This window comes from Leucopleurus acutus, assembly GCF_964270905.1.
Source record: "Leucopleurus acutus genome assembly, chromosome: 21".
Taxonomy (NCBI): domain Eukaryota; kingdom Metazoa; phylum Chordata; class Mammalia; order Artiodactyla; family Delphinidae; genus Leucopleurus; species Leucopleurus acutus.
The window spans coordinates 17,008,260-17,020,791 of record NC_139163.1 but is presented as its reverse complement, the minus strand read 5'-3'; the positions used below and the strand labels follow the sequence as shown (position 1 = coordinate 17,020,791).

Sequence of the window (12,532 nt, the reverse complement as noted above, 5' to 3'; positions counted from 1 at the left end):
TTGCAGAGGTGTGCCTCCTGGGAAGAGCTACTGAGACCAAGAAGCTGCAGTAAAGACCCTTAAGTACTCAACGCTGGGAGAGTTACTAGGGGATAGTGAAGAGAAAGGACAAAAGACAAAGTTTTGCCTTTTTCCTGTTTTTACTTTGACAACTCTATTTGCAGCTCATGTCATGATCTCCTGTGATAAGCATAAATGTTTGCTGAGAAATTATGAATTTTAACATGTAAGTGCCTTACACTACTTTTATATACATTATTTCCTAAAATAGGCATTTGAATACAGTCAGACATATTTCCCAATTTATAATTGCATAACTTCCTGTTTCTATCTCTATGTGCTACCTTGTATTCATTCCATAAATATGAGGGCATACTGTGTTCTGGGGACTTTGCTAGGCTGTCTGAACAGCATGCTCAGATATTCTGTTTGGGGCAAAAGAAAGAGGAAAATACATTGTCTTCCTGTGAAGGACTATAACGTAAACATAGAAATTCAGCCTCTAAACTGAAGGTCATATAGCAAGAGAATGGAGAAATGATAGTAGAGGACTCCTCCCTCCTGTCTCCAGGCCCAAGTCACTGAAGCTCTCCCAGCTGTTTCTCTAGGACTATTTCTTATTTTCAGACTCTCTCTTCAACTCTCTTTGATTTATCCTCTCTGAACGAGTTATTTGCTTAGTCCCCTGAGTTATACCTGTCTAAAAAATGAACAGCAAAGACATTTTATGGCATCTGGAATCCTGTGTTGCTTTCTAATAGTGGGAAATTGGTTGTGATGTTGTTAAATATAGTGGACTATACAATTTAAAAATAACTAAAGGATTACAGGGCAAGGATGTTCAATTTTTATGTGACTACATATACAGTGTTAGTAAGCTTATTTAAAACTTAGGCGTTTTCTTTCTCCCAGAACTTTGAGTAAATGATTGTTTTTCCCTTTTTACTCATGAATGGAGAGAGGCACAAGTTCATTGCAATTACTTTCAAATAATCTGTTTAGTTTACACTGACAGTGTCCGATACTGGAAAGCTCAAGGTCAATTTCAAAAGACAGTTTTAAATTCTTAATATTATGCAACCACCCAAATAACCCCAGTAAATAAAAAAGATTTTACTTAGTGTGAATACTGATTTTTACTTTAAAGGTTTTTTTTTAAGCACTTAATAAGTGCCTATTACGTGGCAGGTGCTTTTTCATTTTCCCCCTAGTTAAGTTTTTTTAGTGACAAGTTACTATAGACTTTCTGCAAAATAAAAGAAAATTCAGATCTAAGTGGGTATTTAAAACAATAGCTTTTGTAATGAGCTTACCCAGCTTTCCCTGCCCATCACCAGAACAGTGGTGAGAAGGATGAAACTGATCATCTTCACCATTTTTCCCACTGAAAGAACTGCAAGAACAAAAAGAATTTCATAAACTTAATTTATTGTGAATTTTTCATGAGGCCAATGCTGGCTTGACTCAATGTGATCCAGGAGGTCAGACACAGCTCCAGGCCGTGTCTAATCTGACAGTCGCCATGGAAATTCTCCTGGACTTTGCCAGGCTTGTCCCCACAGAAGGATGCTCACTGTTACCTTGTATAGAACTGAACCAGTTCCACAGCAAAAACAGAGGAACTCTGGCTCTTGGGAGTATGAAAAAGGCACAGGCTCTTTAAGCACAAAGACGTGGTTTCATAGTTTGGCTCAGCCAGTTCCTAGTTGTGTGACCCTAGGCAACTTACTATAAAATGCTCCTGATCTGTAAAATAGACTTCATAATTCTCACCTTATAGGACCGTGGTCATTTTGATGTAATATTTTCAAACACCCTAGCATATGATAAGTGCTAAATGAACAGTCACTCATTTTGTATATGGAAGGCTTTTTATTTTGACAAAAAGGAAGAAAGAAAAAGTTACAACAAATAGAAGGTGATATGCATTATTTTTCTCAGTGTCTTAATGTATAGGCAGCTACCAAGATAATATAAAACTTTAATCTCTCTTTAAAGTTGTAGAGGAAAATTAATTTTACCACTTCATGAGATTATTTTTTAAATCAGTCTTGAATTCATGAATCTTGATGAAAAATTTTGTTCATCCTCAAAATAACTTCTGTATGCTGCCAGTGGTGAATTTTCATAAATTTTAGAAGCTAAGGAGCCTAGAAGGGCAGAAATACCTGCATAATCTTAAACAAATTGATACCTATGGTTTTTGCTAAAAAAAGAACCAGAATCAACTGAATTATTTATTTGTCAGCCTATTTTTATTCTTATAAAATCTATGACCACTAGGTCCTTTTCATGTATCTCTTTCTCAATTTTTACATAATTTAAAAAGTGGTTCCTAAACTTTGCTGTCCATTGGGATCACTTGGGGAGCTTTAAAAATATTTCCACGCCCAGAAATTGAATCAAATGTCTAAAGGTGGCAGTCAGGGCTTAGAATTTTTAAAAGACTCCCAGCTGATTCCAATGTACAGCAAAGTTTGAAAAGCAAGGATTTAGGGACTTAATAGACAATTTTTTTTTCCAGTCTATGCTAACAAAATAGGTAGTTCTCAGTCCTTCTGGGGCCAAAAAAAAAGTTACAGAATGAGAGGGGCACTACTTAAATTCAGGGACAAATAGCATGCGTGGGCATCTTGGGAAGCACTGCAAGATATAATGTGAATTTCTTAAATATGTGAAATTTGTGCAGTACAGAGAGTAATAAAGAGTCTCCTAGATAAAACCATATAATTTTACTTCACACAACTTTACTTCTGGCTGATGTATTTTTTTATTACATACCTAGCACTGTCCTAGGCTATGCATTTTATAAGCATCTTCTTTAATCCTCAAATAACTGTATAAGGCAACTACTATTATCCTCATCATACAAATGGATAGATCAGAGAGCTTAAGTCACTGAAGACCCAGCAATTGGGCTGAGGGCTTTCCACCTTGAAAGCCCGTGACCCCCAACCTGTATTCTGCATGGCCTTCCTTTCTATATACATATACACCTGTTTTATATATATATATATATATATATATGGGGACACAGGCTGCACAGAGGTATAGAGGCCCTGCTACTTGGCTTTCTCCAGTGAACACCACTCTCACTCCTAAACATGGCTGTGACTTATTTGTTCCTAAGTCATGTGCTTCTGCAAAGGAACATTAGGTCAACCTGGCAGGAGAGGACAGGTCTCCTGCCAGGTTGACAGGAGAGGAGACAGCTGCACTAAACAGAAGCAGTCCTACAGAATCGTGGCATCAACAAGCATTTATTGATTATTGGCTATCTGCTCAGCACTGTGCCACATGCTGTGGGAAAATAAAATATAGCTGCCACATCAAGGCAATGTTTTGGGGAAGAAATGAAAATAAATATTAAAAGGGAAATTAAAGACAACATAAATTTAATTACATATGGTTTCATGTATTATATTTCAATTTAATCTACATTAAACCATATGTAATTAAATATAAAAACTAAATTTTTCCAGGTGACCTCTCAAGACAAAATTAATTACTTCCTCCACTGTGATCCCATACTGTTTACAAACAAATATAGCATTCATTCACTCAGTAAACACTGTTTGCATGCCTGCTATGCTCCAGGCACTGGGCCAGGCGAGAGGGAATTATCGCTTGATTTGTTTTTACATGTCTCTCTCCAACGGCTTCCTTTTGTCCATGCTATTTTGTTTAGAATAGGATTCTTGAAGGCAAAGGCCACACCTTGCTATAACTGTTGTATCCCTAGCATCTAACTTATTATGGCGACCCTAATAAAAGTTTAGTTATTGCCTCTGAAGAAGAATTTCCCCTAGAGGGAAAATCTTTCTCAGAGGGAAAAATATGAGTTCCTTGCCATAAAGCTAGTCTGTTTGCAGTGACATACTTCCCCTCCTATGCTTATCCTTGTCAAGGGGAAAACAATGAGCTAAGTATATTTTTGAAAATAAGTGTTAAGAAGGTGTTAGGGGGGCTTCCCTGGTGGTGCAGTGGTTGAGAACCTGCCTGCTAATGCAGGGGACACAGGTTCGAGCCCTGGTCTGGGAGGATCCCACATGCCGCAGAGCAACTAGGCCCGTGAGCCACAACTACTGAGCCTGTGCGTCTGGAGTCTGTGCTCCGCAACAAGAGAGGCCGCGATAGTGAAAGGCCTGCGCACAATAGTGCCTGCGCACAATAGTGAGAGGCTGCACACTGCAACAAAGAGTAGCCCCTGCTCGCTGCAACTAGAGAAAGCCCTCGTACAGAAACAAAGACCCAACACAGCAAAAATTAATTATTTAATTAATAAACTCCTACCCCCAACATCTTATTAAAAAAAAAAAAAGGAGTTAGGGACTTTGGGTTGGATTGAACACATAACATTTTTTTCTTTCTCACAAAACCCCACTAGAAAGGAGTAAAGAAAAATGGAAAAGACATGGATTGACAAGGTGGAAGAGAAAGGGAGAGGAGAAAACACCTGGCATACAATGTCAACCAGATGACAAAAAGCACACGGGGGAATTGGCAAAGCTGCTAAAACTGAATAGCAAGCAGTAGCAGCAGGGAGTACCACAAGAAGCAAGCTAGGTTGCATTGCAGTATCCCAGATGGTGCTAGCTTGGAGGTGACCACTAGCTTGGAAGGCAGGGTGGAGGTGATGGGCTGATACCCAGCTTCTCACCTAAACCGTGAACAGCCAGGTGAATAAGGTTTTTCCCACCCCATCAAAAAATGAAAGGCTTCTTCTTTTTTTTAAATATTTTTTTAAAATTAATTAATTAATTTTTGGCTGCATTGGGTCTTCATTGTTGCACACGGGCTTTCTCTAGTTGCAGCGAGCAGGGGCTACTCTTTGTTGCAGTGTGCGGGCTTCTCATTGAAGTGGCTTCTCTTGTTGCGGAGCAGGGGCTCTAGGCGCGCAGGCTTCAGTAGTTGTGGAGCATGGGCTCAGTAGTTGTGGCTCGCGGGCTCTAGAGCACAGGCTCAGTAGTTGTGGCACAGGGGCTTAGTTGCTCCGTGGCATGTGGAATCTTCCCAGACCAGGGCTCGAACCCATGCCCCCTGCATTGGCAGGTGGATTCTTAACCACTGTGCCACCAGGGAAGCCCTGAAAGGCTTATTTCTATTAAGGTCAAACCAAAGAGACTCCAGGTATCATGACCACAGGTACAATGGAGGTCAAAAGAGAGACACTGTTCTATAAGTTTGAGCCCTCCCCAGGTTACTTCCATCCTGGCAGCTAGATAGCCACGCAGGCAGCTCTAAACTCCTCCTATTATTTTCCAGGCCAGAGATTGTGTGATTCCTCTCTGGAGGAATGAATAGTGTCACAGAAAAGATCTTCAAAAGTTGACATTGGGAGATTCCCCAACAAAAGAGCTATGTTCTTACCTGATCATTCTCCAAAGAAGCCCATCAGTTGGCAAGCTTCTTTTATGCACACAGGAAAGGTATAGGCACAATATTTTGCTTATTTCTTTTCTGTCTGAAGGGAGGCTTATTTTAAATTACATTCTGTGTCCATATTTACTTAACAGTTTAAAGAGAAGCACTTAAAGACCAAACTTTCTATATGACAACACTGGGCAGAAATCCATATGATAGCAATTAATTTACCATGAAAGTATATAATTTACTTGTTATCATTTAACCCTTTTATCCAACATTGTAGCATATACCAGAAAAAACCATAATTCAGAAAGACACATGCACCCCAATGTTCACTGCAGCACTGTTTACAATAGCCAGGTCATGGAAGAAACCTAAATGCCCATCGACAGACGAATGGATAAAGAAGATGTGGTATGTATATATAATGGAATATTACTCAGCCATAAAAATGAACGAAATTGGGTCATTTGTAGAGACGTGGATGGACCTAGAGACTGTCTTACAGAGTGAAGTAAGTCAGAAAGAGAAAAACAAATGTCGTATATTAACGCATGTATGTGGAATCTAGAAAAATGGTATACATGAACTGGTTTGTAGGGCCGAAATAAAGACACAGATGTAGAGAACACAGATGTAGAGAACAAACGTATGGACACCAAGGGCGGGAAAGTGGGGCAGGGGGGCGGGGGGTGGTGATGGTGTGATGAATTGGGAGATTGGGATTGACATGTATACACTAATATGTATATGATAGATAACTAATAAAAAAATAAAGTTAAAAATATCCAACATTGTAAATAAAATAACCAAAATACACAGAAGGAAGTGAAGTGCTGAGTAGATTACACAGCGAAATGGACAAAGAAATTAGATAAAACACAAGAAGACATACAATTGTTCATTACAGAAAAGTTCCAAAGAGCATTTATAGACCCATTTTTTTCAGTAAGTCATCCTTTTATACATGCATATGATAAAGTTTGTAGCAACAGTTTAGGAAAACGGATATTTTACTCTGTTATCCTAGTAGCTAGTTTTCTTTAAATTCAAGCACGTATTGTGTACCTGCTTTATGCCAGGTGCTATGTATACTAGATGCTTATACATATAGCTTATTTTAAATATATTTAATTATATTAAAAGTATTAGCTTATATTAACATGTAGAGAAAATTAAGTTAATTATGGCATTTAAAATGTTTTCCAATGTAAAATAGAGACCCCCCCCACCCCTGCTCTGTGGGCTTTTAGAGGGGATAGAGGTGGCATGACAAGAAAAATGCAAGCAAACAGAAGTATGAACAAATTGAGAAGGAAGATGAATAGGCTTGCTATCAGTATCTTCTAATTGATAAAATAATCTTGGAATTCTATTAAAAACTCATCTAGGTAGCTCTTTTTTATATGAAAGATAAAGTCAGAGCCCATTTGCAATGCAGTAGTCTCCTAAACTTTGCATTTGCTTATGTTGAGTTCATACCTACAAAATTCGCAAAATTTCAGGTTGAAATAAAAACCCTGATCCAAGACATCTGATGTTATAAACAAATACATTTTCATCCTGATCCTGGGGGTAGTTTCATGTTTCTTTTGTCTGGGAGCTCTTGGAAGGATCTGCCATTATCATCGGTCCATCTGTCAAGACTCTATTTGTAAAGAAAGAGCTTGCAGAAGAATAAATTCTCACTACAATTATGACAATTTAGGTATATATGGAATGAAGACATTTCCACCTTTCCTGTTAGGCATAGCAGTCAAACACTGCTATAGTAAGACTTATTTTCTTTAGATTTAGCTATACCAGTGGTCTAATCTTGTTCATTTAGACATAATTATATGCAATTAAGGCCTAATAAAATACAACAAATCTCTGAAAAATGTGCCTCCTTTCCTCCATCAGAATGAAAGATAGAAAAAAAATATGAGGAGAAACAAAAAAGAAAGAATCCAATTAGTTTCAATGTCTGTATTCCATAAATCCCATTGGAAAAAATATGCATATGTTGTCAATGTATCTACTGTTGTCTGTGATTTTGAGTAGTATTTCACTGTAAACTTATCACTGATCTTTTTCCTAAGAAGAGCTGAGATAGTAACTAGTGCTCTCTAAAGATCATAAAGAACAAAAAGCTATTTGTCTGGTTTATGAATTATATGTAGTACTTTTCTACTTGAATCATAAATATCTTCAATGTTTTCTGCTATACTGACCAGCTTCTGAATTATCTATCCTTTTTCAAAACAGAAAAGGCAAGTACCCTTTGACTTTAATACTATCGCTAATTCTCTCAGTTAACATGTTTTTCAATACTATGTAAAATTGTGATTTAAAAAGGCTACTTTTAAAAAGAAAAATGAACAAACCTCCATACTGTGAAAACGCAGATATAACAGAAAGCAGGGACTTGAACAGATAGTTGTACACCAATGTTTACAGCAGCATTATTCGCAATAGCCAAAAGGTAGAAACAACCCAAATGTGTATTGACAGATGACTAGATGAACAGAATGACATATATACGCACAATGAAATATTAACTTGAAACTAACACAATATTGTAAATCAACTACACTTCAGAAAAACAGAAAAAAACCCCAACAACAAAAAAAGTGTTAGATTCCAGTGAAGGGGGATGGAGTAGAAGGAATGAGCCCAGGGACAGCTGATTTTCATCATAAACCTCTCTGTATTATTTGACTTTCTTTAACTATGTACATTTTGATACACATTTTTAAATATCAAATTTTAAAACTTCATGATTTAATTTACATATGTAGAGGATTTTCAGACAGTGATTCCCTGACATGATTTTAAGTGTTTTTAACTGTCATTATCTAAAATTATTTTAAAATAACAACATATTACCACATACTGGGTGGCTTAAAATAACAGAAGTTTATTGTCTCACATTCTGGAGGATAGAAATATGAAGTCAAGTCAGCATGCCTATGCACCCTTCAAGAAGCTCTAAGGAAGAATCAATCCTTCCCTGCCTCTTCTAGCTTCTGGTGGTTGCCAGCAATCTTTGGCATTCCTTGGCCTGTGTCAACATAACTCTACTCTCTGCCTCCATCTTCACATGGCTGTCTTCCTTTGTATGTCTCTGCATCCAAATTTCTCTCTTAATACAAGGACCCCAGTCATTGGATTAAGGTTCCAATATGACTTATTGTAATTTGATTACATCTCCAAAGACCCTATTTCCAAATAAGGTTACACTCACAAGTAACGGGATTTAGAATTGAACATATCACTTTAGAAGACACAATTTAACCCAGTACAGGTACCCAACAAAATATTTGTTGAATGGATGAGAAGAAAAATTGTGAACCTAAGTTACAATTTTAGAACTTCCCAGTATCTGTTATTGCAATTTTATAGTTGTTTACTAGAGACCGAATTCAGTTGGTCTGCTGAATTTATTAGATGTCCCTGTCAGATTCCCTCCATCATCTCCCCACTCCCAGTGACAACTAGAAACACTTAACAAACTATGGCTTTCATAAGGTTTTTATTGATTTGCAAATATGACATTGCAGTGTGTGATAGCTTAAAAAGAGTTACTTTTAAAAGAGATATTTGGATTTATAAAATCCCCAAAGGAAAAAAAAATAACTGAAAACTTAATACCTAAAATATTTAAAATTTGGCTCTTAATGGGCTAAAGACATTATCATAGCTATTTCATAATAAATTATTAGTTTGACTCATTTTTCAGTTGGTAATAAATATATTTCTTGAGCAAAATTACAACAGGTATGCTCCTATTTAAAACAAAATCTCATTTGTATCCTTAAGGTCATTTATTATTTAATTTTAAAATTTACCATGAAGTTCAAGTAGCAAAAAGTAAAACAAAACAAAACAAAAAAACCCTCCACATAACGGAGGTTTCTTAACATGTAATCAACTACACAGTCATAAACATATAAAGTTTTTTAATGTTACAGAAAATAAGAAGCAAGATAATTGTTTTATTATAAGCAAGCAAAAGAAAATAAAGATGGAAAATAGTTGTTTTTTTTAAAACACAAAAGAGATTTTTGAAGTACAAAGTATTATCCCATGAGGTTAGAACACACAATCAAAATATAATTAAAGGAAGTGAGATCATCCAGTTGAACACTGCCAACATATGAGGAAGCAAGGCTCAGAGAGGGCATATCATCTGCCTAAAGAAATAAAATAGACCCTCCTAGAGTAATGAAAATAAAAACAAAATTAAACAAATGGGACCTAATTAAACTTAAAAGCTTTTGCTTTTAAGCAAAGGCAACCATAAACAAGACGAAAAGACAACCCTCAGAATGGGAGAAAATATTTACAAATGAAGCAACTGACACTTATTTGTGGAATTTAAAAAAAATGATAAAATGAACTTATTTACAAAACAGAAACAGACCCACAGACATAGAAAACAAACTTATGGTTACCAAAGGGGAGAGGGGTGGGCACAAATTAGGAGCTTGGGATTAAAATATACACACTATTATATATAAAATAGATAAACAAAAAGGACCTACTGTATAGGTAGGTCCTTGTTTTATATATATCTATATATATAACTGAATCACTTTGCTATACACTTGCAACTAACACAACATTGCAAATTACACTTCAATAAAAAATTATGTTCTTATATCTATATCTGAATCTGGCTCTTGCATAAGTGAAAGTGTGTGTTAAAAGTGCTCTGGGAGGGCTTCCCTGGTGGAGCAGTGGTTAAGAATCTGCCTGCCAATGTAGGGGACACGGGTTTGAGCACTGGTCTGGGAAGATCCCACATGCCGTGGAGCAACAAAGCCCATGTGCCACAACTACTGAGCCTGTGATCTAGAGACCGCGAGCCACAACTACTGAGCCCACCTGCCACAACTACTGAAGCCCGCATGCCTAGAGCCCGTGCTCCGCAACAAGAGAAGCCACTGCAATGAGAAGTCCGTGCACCACAATGAAGAGTAGCCCCTCCTCCCCGCAACTAGAGAAAGCCCGCGCAGCAATGAAGACCCAACGCAGCCAAAAAAAAAAAAAACAAAAAAAGTGCTCTGGGAGATGCTGGGAAATTATATTATATACAGATTGTAATGCATTATATTTGGTAGAAAATAAAGGGGCAGGAACTTCCCTGTTGGTGCAATGGTTAAGAATCTGCCTGCCAATGCAGCAGACACGGGTTCGAGTCCCGGTCCTGGAAGATCCCACATGCCGCGGAGCAACTAAGCCCATATGCCACAACTACTGAGCCCGCATGCCACAACTACTGAAGGTCGTGTGCCTACAGCCCATGCTCTGCAACGAGAGAAGCCACTGTAATGAGAAGCCTGTACACCACAACGAAGAATAGCCCCCATTCACCACAACTAGAGAAAAGCCCGCGCGCAGCAACGAAGACCCAACGCAGCCAAAAATAAATAGATAAATAAATATATTTTAAAAAAAGAAAAGAAAGAAAATAAAGGGGCAGTGAAAAAGCTTTGGCAGGTTTCTCTTGCCATTGAATTCCCAATTCATTGCCATTAAAATAATCAAATCTGATCTTTCCCAGAGAAAGGAGGCAGCCCCTAGTCTGGCAGATCCTTAAACAATAAGGCATTTCAAAATGTTATTATATATATTTAAAAGTCATTATATTAACTTGATCATCTTTAAAATAATTCCTGAGACTATCTTAAGTCTTTTAAAATTCCCCAGTGCCTCCATTAGTAATTCCAGCTATCTTCTATAATATTGAAGAAATGTTTAGGTATAAGAAACTTGCTTTGAAATTCTGATCTCCATCATTCATCATAGTAAACCATCATTAGACTGCAAACCTGGATTGTGGTGAAGTTATATCAGATGACTTCGCTCCTCACTATACAACTAGTTGTATTTATTTTACAATGTTTTTGCTTTGGTCTATCTCAAAATTTTAATTATTATAAAATTAAAACAGTTTTCAAATGGCTATTCTTTGATGTACTGTATCATTTGATATAAATTGTTCTAAGTGTAAGTCCATTTTTTCCCAATAAAATCTTTGAGTTTTAATTGATTATAGTAAATTAAATTTAAACACAAAAATTTTAAGTTTGGGACTAAAATGTTCTACAGCTGACATGTTAACTTTTAAAAACACAATTACCAAACACAAGTTCATTACTAGCATGTAATGGTAATTCAAAAATGGTTGTTTTAAGTGGGCTATTATGAAAGGATACAGATAAAAGAAATTAAAAAGAAGAAAAAGTTACTGAAGGAAGCATATTTAATAAGTTAGCATTCACAAATGGTAACGTGTAAGACATATTAATGTGTCTCATATTAATGGAAGACAGTTAAAATTACCCATAAACAGACTTAGAGACTCCTTTTGGGTTATTTTCTTCTAATTTTTTCCCTTTTTCTGGTATTGGAATATAACAGTATCTTTGTTACTTATCTCAAGAATTTATACTCAATGAAAGCTTCAAAAAGCCAAATAAGTTTGATTCCCAAAAGAAAGAAATAAAGAACATTTCTGAAGTTTTTACTTCTGAAGAGGAAATTATAACATCATCCATTTTATTTTCCATTTTGTATATTAAAACTGCAAATCTTTTTATTTACATCAAATTCTCATCCAATTCATTCAAAATGTACCAGGAATGGAAAGGAGATGTAATTCTAAATCTCTTTTCCAAGTGGCAGAAGCAGCCGTCTCTCTAATCAACCTGACCTTTCTCAAGGGCCAACAGTTGTTTTTTGAGTTATGCTTAATATCATACCTAGGAAATCAACTAGCATTACTACAATTATGTCAAATGTGCAGAGAGGTTAAATACCTTGCCTGAAGTCACAAATGAGTCAGAGACACAGCTTAGGCGAGGTCCAGCCACTCTGTCTCCCAGGCTCCTCCAACTGCATTCAGACTTTGTAATTGCTTCTCTGTTATTTGATTAGAAATAGGGACTGTGTTGATTCTGGCTTTAGTCCAGAAACAAATAGATGAGGAAATCAGTTTAACTGGAAGGAAAACTAAAAGAGGGAATTCAAGGACAAATCCCAGTACTCTGATATTTTTCTTTTTTTTCTATTTGCATGAATTTTTACTAAAAATCCAATAATATATCTTTATAAAAACATATCTCTGATTTGTTAACCTCTTACTATTGTGCTCATCCACAGAATTTTTGAATTTTGA

The 12,532-nt window shown here is 36.5% G+C and overlaps 1 protein-coding gene across 2 annotated transcripts in view; it reads right to left on the bottom strand.

The window, feature by feature from the left end:
* Positions 1-12,265, bottom strand: part of FGL1 (fibrinogen like 1) — a 33,870-nt gene extending 21,605 nt beyond the window's left edge. Inside the window, exons 1-2 of one of the 2 annotated variants that reach the window (XM_082863816.1) lie at positions 12,174-12,265; positions 1,314-1,393 (exon numbers count right to left, since the gene is read on the bottom strand). In XM_082863816.1, the coding sequence (XP_082719942.1) occupies positions 1,314-1,376 (63 nt within the window). In that variant the 5' untranslated portion in view covers positions 1,377-1,393; positions 12,174-12,265. Of the gene's footprint in view, positions 1-1,313; positions 1,394-5,370; positions 5,465-12,173 lie in introns of those variants that run through there. The other variant, XM_082863817.1, reaches the window with a different exon arrangement.
* Positions 12,266-12,532: the final 267 nt, after the last annotated feature.